Source organism: Rhinolophus ferrumequinum, chromosome 6 (assembly GCF_004115265.2).
Source record: "Rhinolophus ferrumequinum isolate MPI-CBG mRhiFer1 chromosome 6, mRhiFer1_v1.p, whole genome shotgun sequence".
NCBI classification, from domain to species: Eukaryota; Metazoa; Chordata; class Mammalia; order Chiroptera; family Rhinolophidae; genus Rhinolophus; species Rhinolophus ferrumequinum.
Genome location: NC_046289.1, coordinates 63446353 through 63463652, shown reverse-complemented (window position 1 = coordinate 63463652; position 17300 = coordinate 63446353). Strand labels below are relative to the sequence as shown.

General features: G+C 44.1%; 1 protein-coding gene across 1 annotated transcript in view; it reads right to left on the bottom strand.

The window, feature by feature from the left end:
• The window catches only part of EHD4 (EH domain containing 4), a 72097-nt gene that overhangs the window by 39731 nt on the left and 15066 nt on the right, over positions 1-17300 (bottom strand). The window contains exons 2-3 of the mRNA XM_033108330.1: positions 16716-16892; positions 8132-8229 (exon numbers count right to left, since the gene is read on the bottom strand). Of these exons, the coding sequence (XP_032964221.1) occupies positions 8132-8229; positions 16716-16892 (275 nt within the window). The remainder of the gene's footprint in view (positions 1-8131; positions 8230-16715; positions 16893-17300) is intronic.

Sequence of the window (17300 nt, the reverse complement as noted above, 5' to 3'; positions counted from 1 at the left end):
AACGCTTTATTTTTTTTAACTTACTTTATGGTAAAAATATAGTATATAATATGTACAACATACAAAATATGTGCTAATTGTCTATCATGTTATTGGTAAGGCTTCTGGTCAGCCGTAGGCTGTAAGTAGTTAAGCTTTTGGGGGGGGTCAAAAGTTATATGCAGATTTTCGACTGCCCACGGAGTCGGCACCCCTAACTCCCACATTGTTCAAGGATCAACTGTATTGTCTTTTCAGCAAATGCCGCTGGAACAACTAAAGGTACACATACAAAAAAATTAAGCTGGACCCTAACCTCACACCATATACAAAAGTAACTTAAAATGGATCAATGACCTAAATATAAGCGCTAAAACTATAAACCTCTTGGAAAAAACAGCAGTAAATTTTCATGAGCTTGGGGTTAGGCCAAAAGCACAAGTGACAAAAATTAAAATAGTCTTCATGAAAATGAAACACTTTCGTGCTTCAGAAAATACCATAAAGTGAAAGACAACCGAGAAAATGATAAAATATTTGCAAATCATATATTTGACTAGCATATAATGCATAGTGATAAATTTCAACAATGAAAAGAAATAATCCAATTTAAAAATGGGTACTGCTCACACGTTTCTCCAAAGAAGATGTACACGTGGCCAGCAAAGCACATGAAAAGATCCTCAACATTATCAGCCATCAGAGAAATCCAAATCAAAACCACAACGAAATACCACTTCACACCTACGAAAATGGCTCTAATTGAAACGACAGTGTTGATGAAAATGGGGAGAAACTGAAACCCTCATATACTTTTGGTGGAAATATAAAACAATGGAGTCACTTTGGAAAACAGTCTGGCAGTTCCTCAAAGTATTACATATTGAGTTACCATATGATCTAGCAATTCTGTTCATGCCTAACAGAATTAAAAACATGTTTTTGTAAAAACTTGTATATGAATGATCATAGCAGCATTATTCATAATAGCCGAAAAAGTGGAAACAATCCAAATGTCCATAACTAATGAATACATAAAATGTGGTATCCATACCACATTTGTATCCATACAATGGAATGCTTTTCAACCATAATAAGGAAGGAAGTACTGGTACATGCTGAACATGGATGAAGCTTGAAAGCACTGTGCTAAGTGAAAAAAGCCAGACACAAAGATCACACATTGTATGATTCCATTTATATGAAATGTCCAGAATAGGCAAATTCACAGAGACAGAAAATAGATCAGTGGTTGCCAGCATCTGGGGGGGGGGGGAAGAATGGGGAGTGATTGCTAATGAGTACGGAGTTTCTTTTTGGGGGAATGAAAATGTTCTAAAATTGATTGTGGTAATGGTTGCACAACTCTCTAAGAATTTAAAAACAAAAAACAAAAAGCAACCCACTGAATTTTTAAGAAAAAGATAAAAGAGAGAAAATGCAAATCCCCCTCAAAAAAGGGGGGGCCCTTTCCCTTAGCCGCTTTGCTGACTGCCTACCTTCTACTCCCCGCTGGAGGTTGTGGGGTCCCTCTGCTCACTGCACTTCTTGACCAGAACTTGTGAAGTGTACACGGTCAGAGGGCTTGTGTGCAGGTCCACCCACCCCAACTGCATGTAAGCACGCTGGCCAGGGCCTGTGTTTCACTCCTCTTGAATCCTGGCATCCAGGACAGGCTTGGCACCCGGTAGATAATCAGTATAAATGTGTGTTGAATGAACAGTCTCTAGCACGCCCCTAGTATTACCCATTGCGTTTTATACCATCACTTCTAAAAGAAAGGAATGCCAAAAAGATCTCGCTCTCTCTCTCACACACACATACATACACACACAATCTGCTATTTTAAGATTCTTTTTCCATCAGATATTTTTTAAACTGAATAATCAAAGTGTTATCTTTTTTTTTTTTTTTTTTTTTTTATTTCCAGCGAGACATCCGATTTCAAAATTTAAAAGCGAATAAAATGACCGAGATAATGTGGAAAAAAGATAGAAACACTTACCAAAAATAGCATATTCAGTCCCTGAACAACAAACTTCACATTTCAGACAACTTGACAAAAATTTCCCCTATTCTATGAGACAGAAGACTTTAAGAGGTAATAAACCAATATAAACCAAAATTAAGGCTGATGAAATTCAGCCTTCGAAAACTCTTTGGCCCTCAACAACAACAATAACAATACAATGAGATGATGGAGATAATAACTAACATTTATTGGGCACTAACTATTTTCTAGGCATTATTTTTTGTGTCCTACATATTAATTCAGTTACAACATTATATGGTAGGTTTGATTACCCTCATTTTAGAGAGAGATTATCAACTGCCCCAAAGCCATATGGTTCGTAAATGGCTGAGCTGAATTAGAACCCAAGAAGTTCAATTCTACTGTCCATGTGCTTCCCATTCTACTATGTAGGACAGCCTTCAGGGACTTCAATCCCTTGACTGGACCAAGAAAAGCAATTCGTTTGATTTTGGGTTTACAGACTAATTGGTGTTGGTTCTAGAAAAGATGTGTGGTGCTGCTGAAAAGCTGGGACAGTCCTGAGCTATATTTGTAATTGCGTGGTAACCAGAATGAGGGAGGGAATAGCGCTGCCTCACAATGCCTTCCCTTTATTTAATTATTGTTTCTACTCTTATTTATAATGCTATGCAAGTAAGGCCTAGACTTCCTTGTTCTGGGGGTACTGGGCAGGCATTGCAGGGCCCTCTCAGAAACTCTTCATGAAGTTCAGCGCTTACACCTAAGCCTGGCTGTGAGGTCCACCTCAAGGACCCAGGCTCTATCTATGTCTCATCGCTACCCGGCGCTGGAAGCTGCTGGCCTCTGAAGTCTTTTCAGTTGTCAGCTCTCCCAGTGCTTCTTAGAAGGGTCCTTGCTACTGTTGAACCTGGCTAATATCTCGCTCCAAGCTTTCTTGTTCTTTTAGAGGGAAAGACATTCCTCTTTGTATGTGTGTGTTTTCCTCCCTAGTCCTTCTGGTTCCCAAAGCCTGAGAGAGAAGTCATTCTTCTCTGGACATCTCTAAATGTTCTCTGCCTTTTTGGGGCCGACTTCAAAATCTGGTCTTTTAAGTTCAAAAAAATGTGTCAAGTAGGTAGTGTGTTTGTCCTTCCCCTGATTATGGTTTGTTTTTGCCTTCTCTATTTTTTTCTGCATCTTTACTGATTACAGGTTGGATTTCCATGTCCCGTTTCCCAGGTTTGTCAATTCTTCTGTGATGTTATGTTTGGGCACCTCAGCTAGGTTGGCAGATCCTTGAAACCGCCTGTTCACGTTTATCTGTCAGTATTCAAACACCTTTTTGATTCTTGACGGCTTTCCTTAATGTTGCCAAATTCAGGAGGACCTAAGGATGTCTGTATGTAAATGTGAAAACACTAATTAATGATTTTGAAGCTAATGCTATTGTCTGTTACGTTATTTGAAGTGCAGTGAGATACTTTCTATTTCATGCATTACTATTATGTATTATTTTTACTAGCAGAACATTTTCTGCCCGTATCTTCTCAGTTCTAGTCATGGACTTTTGGTGAAAAAGGCTTATAGAGAGAAGGGCTTAAACATCAGAAGAAGACACCCTCTAACTTTCATTCGACAAACTGTTGATCCTGGGAGAACAGGTACATCTGTTACAAAATTCAGATCAAGAGCTTTTTTCTTCTAGAGTTATTTAAATTTTTTAAAGGGAAAAGTTGTACTATTTTTGTTACCAAAGTCAAGTCTGTTGAAAGCTATACAGAACCTCATACTGCCAAGAAACCACAGGAATAATTATTTGCTGCTAAAACAGTACCTTCCAAATGCTAACGTGCTAAACAGATGGATGGACAAGCCCACCAGTTGCCACGTTAGACTTTTTCACAGGTTTTCTCCTTGTCAGACAGGGAAGGACACTGTGATTGGAGGCAGAACCCAGCAGTTGGAAACATACTTGTGTTCATGCCGGGTCCAGAAATAAATCCTAGATGATGTTTAGGTTCAGCATGAAATAAACAATATTTTAGCAAGCAAACAGTCCAGGAGCCAGAGTAATAATAGATTGGGAATGCAAATAAGGATGTGTGGATAAATGTGCTCATTTCTCATCACATAAGAGTCAAAAATCTGGATGCTGTCATCAGGGGCAAAGGATATTTCTCAAGAATAAACCAACTCAGATTTCTGCCCCCCCCCCACTTCACGAAATAATCTAGGAAATAATCTAGGAAATTTTAAGAATCTAGATATTCTTTTATTGGTGACAAGAAAAGAATCAAGAAAAAGTTTTTTTGGACTTTTAGGTAGCTATTACTTGATTAGAATAAAATTATTATGATGAATATATCAGAACATTTTCATTTCTGCTTGATGGGAATTCTTTACGTCAGCCAAGAAAGCTACAGTTTAGTAACTAAGCTCAGTCTTTTGTTCCTAAAGATTTTCTGCTAACTATAATTCAACGCAGGAACATTTGAAGGGTAACGGGTTTCCATATGAATTAGTATACTAAAAATTGCTCCAAAATCAATTACCCTAGTGGGTTTTATTTATAGAGCTCTCAAATAGGAGATTTATTCCCCTTACATGCTGACTCTACATTTTGTTTTTTTCTGGAGCGCAGAGCAGGGAGGCAAGGAGTACAGTGACCCCACGTCTAAGGTCAGTGCTAAGATGCTGCCGCTGAGAAGGCTGTGCTAAGACACATTCTATCGGTGACGGTCACTTCTAATATAAGAGTGAGTGTGACGTGCATTGTCCCAAACCTCACACCTCATGAAGAAATATCAAGTGTTTCTTCTCGTCACCTACAACTTTGGCCTAGAGGAGAGCGATGACAGTGAAATGCCATGTCCTCTTTGTCCTCACACTTGCTCCTTCTACTCAGCACAGAATAAAAAGGAATCAGGCTTATGATATCACGAAAAACAAGACTGAATAAGGAAGAATGGGCCACAGGGGAGGTGAGGTACGTGACTAAAGTTCATGTCCACAGTCCCCATTTTTGCTGTCACTACTGAGGCATCAGGACTCCTTCCAAGAGATAAACCCTCACTCGGTCATCTGGTCCCCAGAGCTCTGAGACACCTGGGCAATGCCCTGGGGATAGCAGAGGGCTGCCAATGATGATGTGACATCAGCTCCCCATAAGGGAGGCAAAGCTGCACTGATCAGGTCAATGGCAGAAGTTTCAAATGTTCTGTGGGGATACAGTTTGTACCTACCATGTTTCCCCGAAAATAAGACCTAGCTGGACCATCAGCTCTGATGCGTCTTTTGGAGCAAACATTAATATAAGACCTGGTACTATATGATATTATATTATATTATACTTGGTATCATATCATCATATCATATCATATCATATCATATCATATTCGGTCTTATAGTAAAATAAGACTGGGTCTTATATTAATTTTTGCTCCAAAAGACGCATTAGAGCTGTTGATCTGGCTAGGTCTTATTTTTGGGAAACACGGTACTACCTCTTCCCATGTTGACATAAATGACTAGAGAAGGTGTACTGTGATTTACGAAGCTGGAGGGATCAAAGCAGATATAAGCATGTGTGAGAATGTAGCACTGTTTGCAATAGTTTAAGCTGAAGTAGCTTTAAAACAGTACATATTCTTTGGGATTAATGTGTTGGAATCTTCAGCTGAGTGACTCCAACCACCAACTGTTCCCAAACACAATATGGTACGCAAGCTTGGGAACCCTGGCCCCGTGCATAGTGCTGTCACGATTTGCAGCTCTCGGTCCTTCCCCACCAGCTGCTACGTCTGTTAGGGTGGCAGGGACCGGCTGACTGGTTGGAATCATGTATGCTATTTCTGTGCACAGGATGTCAGTAAGTACGTGTCACAGTAAATCAGACCAGTATATGAGTCAGATGATCATAAAGTGTTAGAAAGAACTGATCTTCAAAGCATCCTGAAAGGATCATGCCATGCTACCCTACTACAGGGAGCTATAATTTGAAAGACATTTATAATTACTAACCGAAGGAGAAACCCTGAAGAATATGGATTACGATTGGCCAAAGGCCTACCAATGAAATAAAACAGAGAAGGTTGAAGCTAAAATCTAGAGGTCTTTAAAATTTAGAGGTAAAAAAGAAAGATTTATTAACAGGACCACTTATTTCTCCAGCATACTTTGGTCAGACATGTAGAAGCAGTACAATACGGAGAGTCTGGAAAAGTTGTGGACCGTGGGTTTGCTTTATTTTCCTTTTAAAATCAAACATTTTATCTGCAGAGCAACTTTCATGGGGCCAGATTAATGGTCCTAAACTGGCTCTTAAAAAAAAAAAAAAATCTACTGGCATCAAGGCGTAAAGATACCAAAAGATGTCTTTCACTATTTGTAAGAGTGAAAAATGATCAACCGTTACAATATCCACAAATTAGTTCACCTATGTTTCATCCCTTTGATAGAACCCAAGCAGCTGTTGAAAGGAATAAAGTAATTTGAATATACAGGTATGGAAAGATGATTATGTGTATGTATAGGAAAAAGTCCCTAAGGAGCCAGAGAAAACCATTAATAATTGTTATTTGTGACAGAGAGATTTTTGTACACCCCTATTCCTTGTTTGAATCCTTTACAATAAACATTACCTTTATCACAGAAAATAAAGCCAACAAAGATATTTATGAGAAAAGAATATTATTAACTTGTCTTTTTCTACAAGTGCAATGTTCTTTGAGGCCTCAGGGCAGCCTAATGGCCTGACCGTATGGGTGATGGCACGGCAGGGCAGTGCCAAGCTCTGGGGGAGTCCACGGAAGCTGCATAGTCAGCATTTCTGAAATGCCATGAGAAAGGAGGGCATGCTGACCAAGGGAGCCCTTTATGTATCCCTGTCATGGGACCTTTGCTTTCGAGCTCTTTGTGACCTCTGTAACTATACTTCTGCTTTGGGAGCATTGAGGGAGTTCACTGCCTGGCCAGAAACCATGGCCGTGACCCCAGAGAGGTCTCTGCTCAACCCTGGTGTGCCAGCATCTCTCAACATAATTTTACTTACTTGGTATTCAAAGGACGGAGAAGAATTATCAGTGAGAAGTGACAGCAGCAATTCATCTACTCCATCTTCCCCCTCCCAGCAAAGCCTGGAGGGATTATCTTTTGCTTTTAGGGCCAGGGTGAAGGGAACTTGACCTGTCTCTGTGACCACAGTAATCCATCATAATGCCCTCCCAGTCAGGAATTTCCTTTCTCTAAGTAAACTGTGTCCTCTGGTCTGCCTCAGGTGGCCCCTTTCTCCAAGAGGGTGGGAAGGAGAGCAGGCCCATCTGTTTAACCACAATGCAAGAGTCTGGGAACAATTCCTGCCTCAGCCTTGTTTTTTTGAAGGCTGAAGAAGCCCAGACGTCACTGTTCTTTGTAAGCATTTTCTGTTCTCCATCGATCTCCTCTGCACACCTTACAGTCGATCTCTCCTTCCCCACCCTACACCTGGCCTTAGACAATTCAGTCATCCTCCAGATTCTGGCTCTGGGGAGCCTTTGCCAATACCTCAAGGCCAGGCCAGGCTCCATTACACCTGATATGCAGCCCCCATCTCAGAATGCTTACCCCAGCTCTCATTTTCCATTTATCTCTGTGATAATTTAATTAACGTCTGTCTTCCTCACTAAAGCATAAGCTCCTTGAGGGCAGAAAATGCACCTGTTTTTGCTGTACCCCCAGTCTGCAGTACAACATTTGGTGCCAAGTAGAGACCAGTAAAGGCTTACTCGACGGAAGGGTGCTGCAGAGGCGAGTGGCTGAACTATGGGCCGACGGGGGAAGCTCCTCTCCCTGGCCACGAGCTCGCCTCCTTTATTTTACGTCATATGTGTCCAGGTGAATGGCTAGCCAACAATATGGCCCCTCTTAAAATCTGAAGATTTATCTGAGGTGCGTCCTAGTAGGAGACGACGGCGTTTAAAGGAGTTAAGAGGTTATGGCTAAGGCTCCGGAAAGTGTCTCAGTTGAAATGGCAGAGCCTTTGATGCTACGACTTCTTGGTTATGGCTTGGAGCCTCTTTCGCTCTGGACCCCAGGGCTGCCCAGGAGTGTGGAGAGAATACAACAGACACAGAAATCCTCTGCCAACAGCAGAGACAGCCTGCGCCAGCACGGGGTGAGGGGTGGGCTGCGGGGACTGACCTCGGCTGATGCGCTGCTTCTCCCCGGACAGGATGCCAGGGCTGTCGATGATGCTGATACTCTTCAGGACCTGATTGGGCAGCTGGGAGCACATGAATCTGGAAGAAAGGGATGGAAACTGGGATCAGAAACTGTGCCACCTACAGAGCTCCTGGGCCTCTCCGGGATACCGACATCGTCTGTTGTAAAGCGGGGGCTTGGAGGGGATTGATGGCACCTCAACAGGTGCTACGGAGACTAGACGCCCGTGCATGAGCAGGTATGGAGGGTGCCCTGGCACCTGCTGCTACCCGCCACCAGGTCCCGGACTGTTAATTGTGAGTCTAGCTAACTTTTATTGAACACTTAGGTATTTTACAACATCATCTCATTTGCTCCTCATATTAACCTCATGAGGAAGAAATTTCCATTAACCTCAGAGAGGTTAAGTGACTTGCTTAGCGTCACTTAGAGCAGGGCTCTAAACCCAGGTCAGCCTGACTCCAAAGCCCATCGGTTTCACCTGCCTCCTCTACGCCGCTCCTTTGCCAAGTGTCCTGGGTTTCTCCTCCTGGGGATCCCAGGTCTCCTTCAGGGTCACAGCCACACTGGGCTGCCACATCCCCAGCTCCCTAGCCAGCCCCTGCCCACGCCCTGATGTGACACAGAGGTACGGGGGCCTGTTTTCACTGTCTGATGACCCAGGGACTCAGCACCCAGCCTGGTGCCCGCTATGGCTTCAGGAGAGTAGGGCAGGTACATGTGGGCAACTCCCCAAATCCTCCAGGTGCTTGTGAGTTCTAGGGGTGCCCTAAGAGCTGACGAAAGGGCAGGGCGGGGAGGGCCCTGTTGAGCTTCTCCAAGCCTCCTTCCTTGTTCATCATTTCCCTGATACCATCTCCTCCTTCGCATCCCGCTCCCTCTACGGTCCTGGCAGAGGCGGGTGGCAGGAAAATTGTGGCCAGCCTTTGCCAATAAATTGCTATGGGACCTTGGACAAGGGCTTCCCCCTTTGGGGCCTCAGTTTTCTCATGTGTACATGGAGACACTTGGACCAGGAGCTGGGGAGGTCTTTTTTAGCTCTAACACTGTGCAACTGTAGAGCAGCAGAGGGAAACGCTTTGTTCCCTCCACTCTAGGCAACAGAGCCTGTTAGGCACTATGTATATTTTAAAGTGGAATCTGGAGAGTGACTGCGTTTCCTATATTGTCAATGGTTAACTTCTGTATCTGTGTGAGCAGAAAGCTTGAAAACCCTCAGTGAAAGCTCCATTCTTCCATTCAGTGGAGCTGGTGGGATTACTCAGAAAGTAAATATGCTGGGAATGCAGGACAGGGAGGCCTGGCCAGCCTTCACAGTGCATGCGTGGACAGGACAGCGCAGCCCGCAGGGTGGGCGTGGGCATGGCATGATGGACAGGGGGGCGTGATGGATGGCGGGGAGGCAGCAGCCCTGAGCAAAGGTGCAACTACTGACATTGCAAAGTAACTTTATATAAAGATGTTCAGGACAAGTTTGTCACATATTGTTTCCTAGATTTTCAAGTCAGCCCGGGAAGATGCCGGAAAGATATGATCACTTTGCAGCTGGAAAAGCTGAAGCACAAAGTAGTTATGACATCTTGAGATCATGCCGCCAATACATGGCTGGCTGGAGACCACAACCCAATAGTTCTGATGTCAGTTGGGTAGAACTCAAACCCATAAAATTAAAACCCGCATAATGTGAGAAATAAAGGGTCAAGTTAATTTAAGAGAAACCCTTCAGTTCTGATTTTCTCCAGCCCCGCCACCTTCAAATAAAACCCGCTGCCCAACACTCGGAGAGCAAGTCCGTGAGAATCAAGTACACAGAGATCACTGAACACTCTTTGTGAGTTCACAGAGACAAAAACACCATATTCAATTCTGTAGAATTGGGGTAGGAATGGAGTTCTGACTCTATCTGTGATGAACCACGTCTCTTGTCAATAATGATTTGGTCTCTGATCAGCGTCCCATTCTTTTAATCAGATGGCTGGAGACATTCGGCAATGCTGGAAAACTGCACATATGTGGAACTACTTCACATAATGTATTTCTGGGAGAGGCTGGTCTTTTTCCAAAACCACAAGCTCACACTCAATATCAATATTTCCAAAACACAAGACCTCTGGATTCTAATGTGAAGTTAACAGAGGGATTCGAAAATGTAGAAACGGTCCACTCCCTCTGTGCAAAGTGACAACGTTTCAACAACTCCTGGCTCCTGACACAACAGCAGAGGCAAAATCTGTGAGCCACAAAACAGCATGCAGGCAGATGTGGTGATGTTACCACACAATAAACAAGGGAGCAGGCTGAGGGGCCAGGAGGGGGTAACTGCAGAAAAAGGAGGAGGAGGAAGGGGGAGGGACAGAGAGGGAGAGGGAGGGTTGGGGAGAAGGGGGGGAGAAGGGGGAAGGAAAGAGGGAGGGAGAAGGGGAAAGAGAGAGAAAGGGAGGAAGAGAAGGGTTGGAGACGGGGAGGGGAAGAAGAGGAAAGGGGGAAGAGGAGGCACCCCGAGAGGGGTGGCTGGGATTGTGTGCAAGCTGGGCTCCACTCCACAGAAGAAAGTGGGTGTGGGGGAGTTGGGGGTAGAGAAGGGAGCATAGAGCGCAAGTCAGCTTTCGGACCCCTAGTCGGGGCATGACTTAAGTACACTGTAACCAGAAAACCACTCTAATTGCAATGCTGTTAAAGCGATTCTTACTTTTATGCTCTAAGAAAGGAGGTGAAACGCAAGGTTAGTTTTTGGGTGGATCAGTCAGCTATGGGTAAGGCCTTCCCTTCTTAGGTGTCTGCTGAAATGTTTCCAAGCACGGATTTGCTGTCCCAAGATGGATTTCCTTTCCTTCCTGGAGTGACTAACATAAAGTGTATCCGTGCCTTGCCTTCTACATTTCACACGAAACATGCAGACATGTGCTGGTTTAGCCCAGGACCCTCACATAAGCTTTTATGAAGTATCTCCCTCACCCAGGGCTGACCTGATACATTTTATTTTCTGATAGAAGGAGGGCACAAAGAGACCAAACCCTGCACTGGACCCTGATTCCCTGCTGTCATCCCCACAACCAAGGAAGGCTCAGAGGTAGCAGCAAGTGGGTGGGTAAAGGTCTCAGGCCATCGGCGAGGAGCCCTGCCAAACAGTAAAACAAGGGCATGAGAGGATTCAAGTTCTTAAAATTGCCTCCAAATGCTAACATTCCAATTCAATGATCAATATTTTAAAAGAACCAGGCAGTCCCTTAATATGGCCTTTGATGGCCAAACAATGCAGTGGTAGGCAGTAGTTACAGTGATAATGAAATGGCACACACATCTACACACCACTTACTGTGAGCCAGGCACGGTTCTAAGCATTGTCAACTCACTCAATCCTCGACACCACCTCAGAGGTAGGGGGCTTTGTGCCATTTCACCAAGGGGGAGCCCGGGACACACAGGAGTCACAGACCACAACTTGCCAACTCACATGGCTGAGAGGTGATGGACCTGGGATTCTCACCTGGGAGTTCTGACTCCAGAGTCCAGGTCTTTACTAGGCTACTCCTACCATTTCATGCATTTGCACCACTGCTATGGACCTTTCTCACATAGAGAGCAACGTCTTTAAACACAAGAGTGACATGCCACAGCCCTGAACTCCCACCAAAGGCTCCCCTGTGTGACTCGCCCCACCGGTGGAGAGTGGGCCAGTGTGTAGGAGGCAGAAGATCCAGGCTCTGGTCATCTCTGCTCAGCCACCCTATGACCTCCTGCAGGTCTGAGCATTTCTACCAGCCTGAGGACTCCCAGGTTGCCGCTAGGTTCCAATAAACCTAAGCTTCCATGGAGAGAATATGGAGCCGTTTCAAAGCACCTCATGCGACCCCAGCTCACTTCACTGATAAGACTAAAAACAGAGAAATGACACGCCTTCCTAAGTGGGAACAGTAAATAGCACACAATATACACAAAAATACTTTGACCTGGCCCTACCACATACAGCTGATCTAACCTTCTTCTGTCCAGGAGGAATTTAATTTTACATCCAGACTATAAAAAGCCCATGGTTATCCCTGACATTGAAATCTTACGGAATTACCACTTTTACAAGTCAAAGGTGGTTGAATATTGGCAACTTCATGAGGTTTGACCTACATATGGACTTTCTAAAATCAAGCTTCTTTCTCTGGACTATCATGGGGGAAAGCTGGCTGCAATGCACCAGGGCGAGCGTCAGGAAACTCTGCCCGAGTCCAGGCAATAAAGCTGGTTTTCTGGAATGTCAGGACCGTCCAGGCAGCTGCCAATAAAGAACAATGTTTAAAGGCCTGGGAGCCACCACAATCCTGAGGTTAAATATTAATTGGAAGAGCTTCAGAGAGTTTATTATGGATAAACACACCACTGACACATACACACAAAAATCAATTAATCCCTCATATTAAAAAATAACAATTTTGCTAGTGAATCAAGGTGATTCTTGGCACGAGCCTATTTTCCTTAATCACTGCAGCTAATTTAGCTGCAGTGTCTGGGCTGGTGCTGTATACTTGTATTAAGTCAGTTTTAAAAAAATTCCCAATGATACTAAGTGACTATGAAATATTCATAGTCTAAAAATGTCTATTTAACAAAGTCATTTAATTATAAACATAGAGGTAAGAAACAAAGTTCTAAAATACACATTATGTATTCTATTATTGTTAAATCATTACACAAATGTAAGACAGTAGTTTTTTTTTTTCTTTTCTTATCCCCACCATCACCAGGCCTGTCTAAAATGACAGGAGCACTGGTAGGACTATTCAGATTCCTTCAGTTCAAAGGGAAGTTTCAGAATTTGAATTCCTAGGGCCAGGGGCTAAAGTTATTTTTCAAAAAGAAACAGAGTCAATGAAGAAGTAAATGGGACTAAGAATTTCTTCTGTGGAAGACTGCAATTTAAAATTATACTAGATCTTAAACTAAAAACAATGTCGGTAGCTATTTGGATTTGAAAAAAGGCTAATGTTTTTCGAAAAGTAGATTGAGGGAAAAACATTAACATCTGGTTCAAAAGCAGGTTGCAGGGGGAAATGTCAGAAGCCAATTCCTGACATTTCTCAAACTGACCAAAATACTACACTGGTGTTTCCCAGGACGTGTGGCCTCCGGGTGCAGCTGGTATGTCCATCTCCTCCTTCGTGAGGTAGAACTGATAACAGCCTTTGGAACCTCAATAGCCACTTTCCCACGGAGCAACTCCAAGCCAATCCTGCCTGTGGAATTCTTCTCAGAAGTAAAGCAGCTCGGTGGAGTTGCAGAATGTCCCATTGAAGTCGTCTCCATAGAACTCTTTTTGTTTTAGACTCAGCTCCTTTTATTGTTCAAGTATGGAATGTCTATAATTTGAAACTGCAGTTTTGGGAGTCTTTCTTCATTTCTCAGAAGTGCACTCTAGACTCCTTGTTACTTTCTTAGAAACTAGACTTCTTGGAGATTGAGACTCAGGTTCCACTGGTTTGCTTAGTGCTTGGAGGCTGGTGTGACCCTCTGGGCGTCCCCTGGTACCACCATGCAAAGTACTACACTCTTTTAAAGATGCCCCTAGGGGCAGACGCCTAGGCCAATGCCCTGTAATGAGGGGGCCAGGGCAATGGGACCTATCCCAGGGGTGACTGGTGGTTGCTGGCTAGGGGGAGGGGAGTTCTCTACAAGCTGACACCAAATTGTCTTTCCTACTAAGTGTTGTATTTTGACCTTTCCCAGAAAGTATGCTACGTGAAAAGAAGTTTGCCTGCCTTGAGCACGAGCTTGCTGATGTTCCCACAGGTATGCTAAAATTACATACATACATTAGAGTGCCCTATCCTAATTGACTCTCTCTCTTACATTAACGTGGGTGAAACAGCAACGCTGTCTGCAGATACAACTTAATCGCGCCGTTTACTCTTAAGTATGTTGTTAACTTACATGAGGTAGTACATCCCTTACAAGTTAGTCTTACAGATGCACAGCCACCGGGGTGCCTAGGACAGAAACTCCTCGTTGCTGGTGCCTTCGTGAGGTGCAGGGAGGCTGACAGAAGGGAAGAGGAAACCTGAACACTATCCTGTCTCTGCCTCTTCTTGGGCAAGTCATTTTACTTCTTTGCTCTCAGTTTTCTCATCTGTAAAATGGCCACAGCACCATCTCATGAATCCTGAAAAGACAGTGTCTATGAAATTACTAATCTATAATTTGGGACATAATCATCACCTCCATCATCATTGTTGGTGGGCTATATAAGGACAGCCTTAAAAGTTAGGTGGGGGCAACAGGCAAAGATTCCTAGTCCAAACCTCATCCCATTGGGCAGCTCAGTGCAATCACTAGTAAGGGCCAGGGGCCACTTAGTGAGGGACCCTGTGGAAGTTCAATTAACCTCTCTATGCATCAGTTCCTCCTCTCTACATGGGAGATAATAGTTGCACCTATGTCACTGGGTTTTTGTGAGGATTTAGAGCTAATATAAAGTTTAGAACAGTTATCCGACATACAATAAATGCCACATAATTACTTGTGGTTCTTTTTTTATGTGTTCTGAATTCAATTAACACTTGATTATATGATGTATGGATTATTTTCAGCAAGTTTCAAATTCTGAAATCATGAACCTGGCCATTCAAAATCTTTCCTGTTTGCGTTTCCATACTTATCTGCTATACGTTTGGGATTTGAAAAAAAAAAACTTGTCAGGAAGGTACATCACCTGCCAAAATAAAACAAGTCCATGGCCATTCTTTCCGGTTTTTTACCTTGTGACTATGGACTTCACAAAATGGGAACTTGAAAAAAGTAACAGCTTATTTCTTTTTTAAGCCTTTGTCAGGTCAAAAGAGAATAAGGCTAAGGGCAGTGGTAATGAAACCACAGGATTCCAGGCAGCCTTCAAAGGAGAAGGATGCTGTGCCCTGCACTTTCCGGGGCCTCCGGAAACTTCTAGGGCCAGTCTTGGGACAGGAAGCTTGGCTCTTGCCTGCCCCATGACCATGGCTTCCTGGGAGGCCCTGATGGGGGAGCTTCTTGTTCCACTTCTCCTCAAGTGTGGTCCATTCCTCCTGGAGAGACCCTCTGGTGTTCTCCCACCTGGGCTCAACCCCTACTTCTCACACCAGGAGACGCTCTGGTGCCAACCAGTGCTACTCTGGAGTCCAGGAGTAAACTCCTCCTAGAGGAGAGATTCCTGCAGGTGGGAAAAAAAAATCACCTGGACTTTTTCGCAAAAAGATGGAATTTCTCTGTGGCTCCATCTACATCATCGGCACCTCTATTTATCCTACTGCCAAGTTCCCTTGCTGCCATTTGGATGTTTTCTTTGATCTGTGATAGGAGCATAAAAAAGCCCTTAAAGGAGAGTATGATCCCCAGAGAGCTCAGTGTTTCACAGGAGGCACTTGTGGAGGTTGCCGGGGCCGCTGCTGACAGAGCTACGGATACATCACTCATTCCAGTCCCCGTGACTAGCGCCCTCCGGAGTTGTGCAAGGAAGTGCCTCAGCTCTGGGAAGATGGACGTCAGCTGGGAGGAGGATACATTCCTACTTTTTAAAACATCTAAAAAGGAGGAGTGCAGTTCAAGTCTCTTGTCTGTCAGCTCTTGTCTCACCTCTCCCGAAAGGGGTTTGGATGACCCCTCCCTGACCTGGCACCTCTCACACCCCACTCCCCTAAACCAGTCTAATGCAGTAGACTCATAAGAGAGGGGATGGAGGGATGAGGGAAACGACAGGAAAGAAGAAAGAAAAAATTAAAAAGAGAAAGAAAAGGCTAGGAGTGGCATAGAGGAGGAGGGAGAGGGAGGTAAGGGCACATCATGTCTGAAAGTGCAGAGCTGCATCCAGAACCTGCTGGCTTGTTCTCTGCTCCCACACCCGTTTCATCGGGAACTCTGGTGAAGGTTATGGGTTAGTATAAACAAAACACATCTCCACTGACGACAGACCTCAGCGACCCTACAACTTCACATCTACAAAATAATGACCATGTAACAAAATTAACTTTTTGTGTTGTTTTGGTTGTTTCTCCTGCCCTACTCTAATGAATAAGGAAGCACCTCAAAGCATGGGAGTAAGAAGCATAAGGGGACAGCCAGGGAGGTGAGGTCACTGGCCCTGGAATAATCAACAAACTAAATGTGGGTGCCTGGTGACTCTTGGGGTCCTCTGGGCTAAGCTCTCCGTGTAGGAGGCCCTAGCACACTATGCCTGAGAGGTAGCCAACCAGCCACCACTTAACATGGCCAGTGACGGGGAGATCATTACTTCACAAGGCAATTTGATTCATTCCTGTGCAGTTCAAATTATTAGAAATTTGTTCCTTATATTGTGTGGCCTTACAATGTCCAATCCCGGGCCTTAGTTCTTCCCTCTGAAGCCACCCAGAATAAGTGTAAATAATCATTTCCTATGAAAAGTCTTTCAAATATTTGAATACAATAAGTATATTTTCTATAACTTCTCTCTTCTAGAATAGACATACTCTGTTCTTCTGTTTTTCAACCTTTACATGTAACTGGAAAGAATGCAAAGAAAAGTTTTAAATAACCTGACCAAAGGTGGTAGTTTGCTGGTCCTTACCGATTCAGGAAAGCATTTCCAAAGCGACTAAGCTTTCGAAATGGCTTTTTGGGGTCCACAACTAAAGCGTTTCCTGGGGTGCTGCCCTCGGTCTCCCCATACATCACAGCGATGAAGGAATCAGTAGTGGGCTCTGGACCAATCCGCATGCCTGGGAAATCTTGCTCCAGTAAGTACCTGGGAGAAGGGAAAAATAAGAAACTTAGCATGTTGTCACAAAGCAAGAGGCCAAAAAGCTTCCTGGGTCTACATACTCATTTAAAGTCTAGAAACATAACCCCCAAGGAAAGGAGAATGATTGGCATTTTACTCTTTCACTAATAATGATTTGTCAAAGCTTAAAATCCACAGACCTATTCCACCCCCCACCCCCACCCCCCAGTGTAAGAAGTCTAGTGAATGAAGTCAGGGTCAGGCATCTTGCAGACAGACTGGGCCTTTTGAGAGCCTACTTTTGCTTAGTACATCAATTCTCGTTTGCAGTTCCATTGCCACAACAGTCACCATCCCAGAGACGTGCACCCAGTCAGCTCTTCTGCATCCTCATCAGGCCCACCTCCTTTGAGGAAGTGTCCCTGTCCCTCC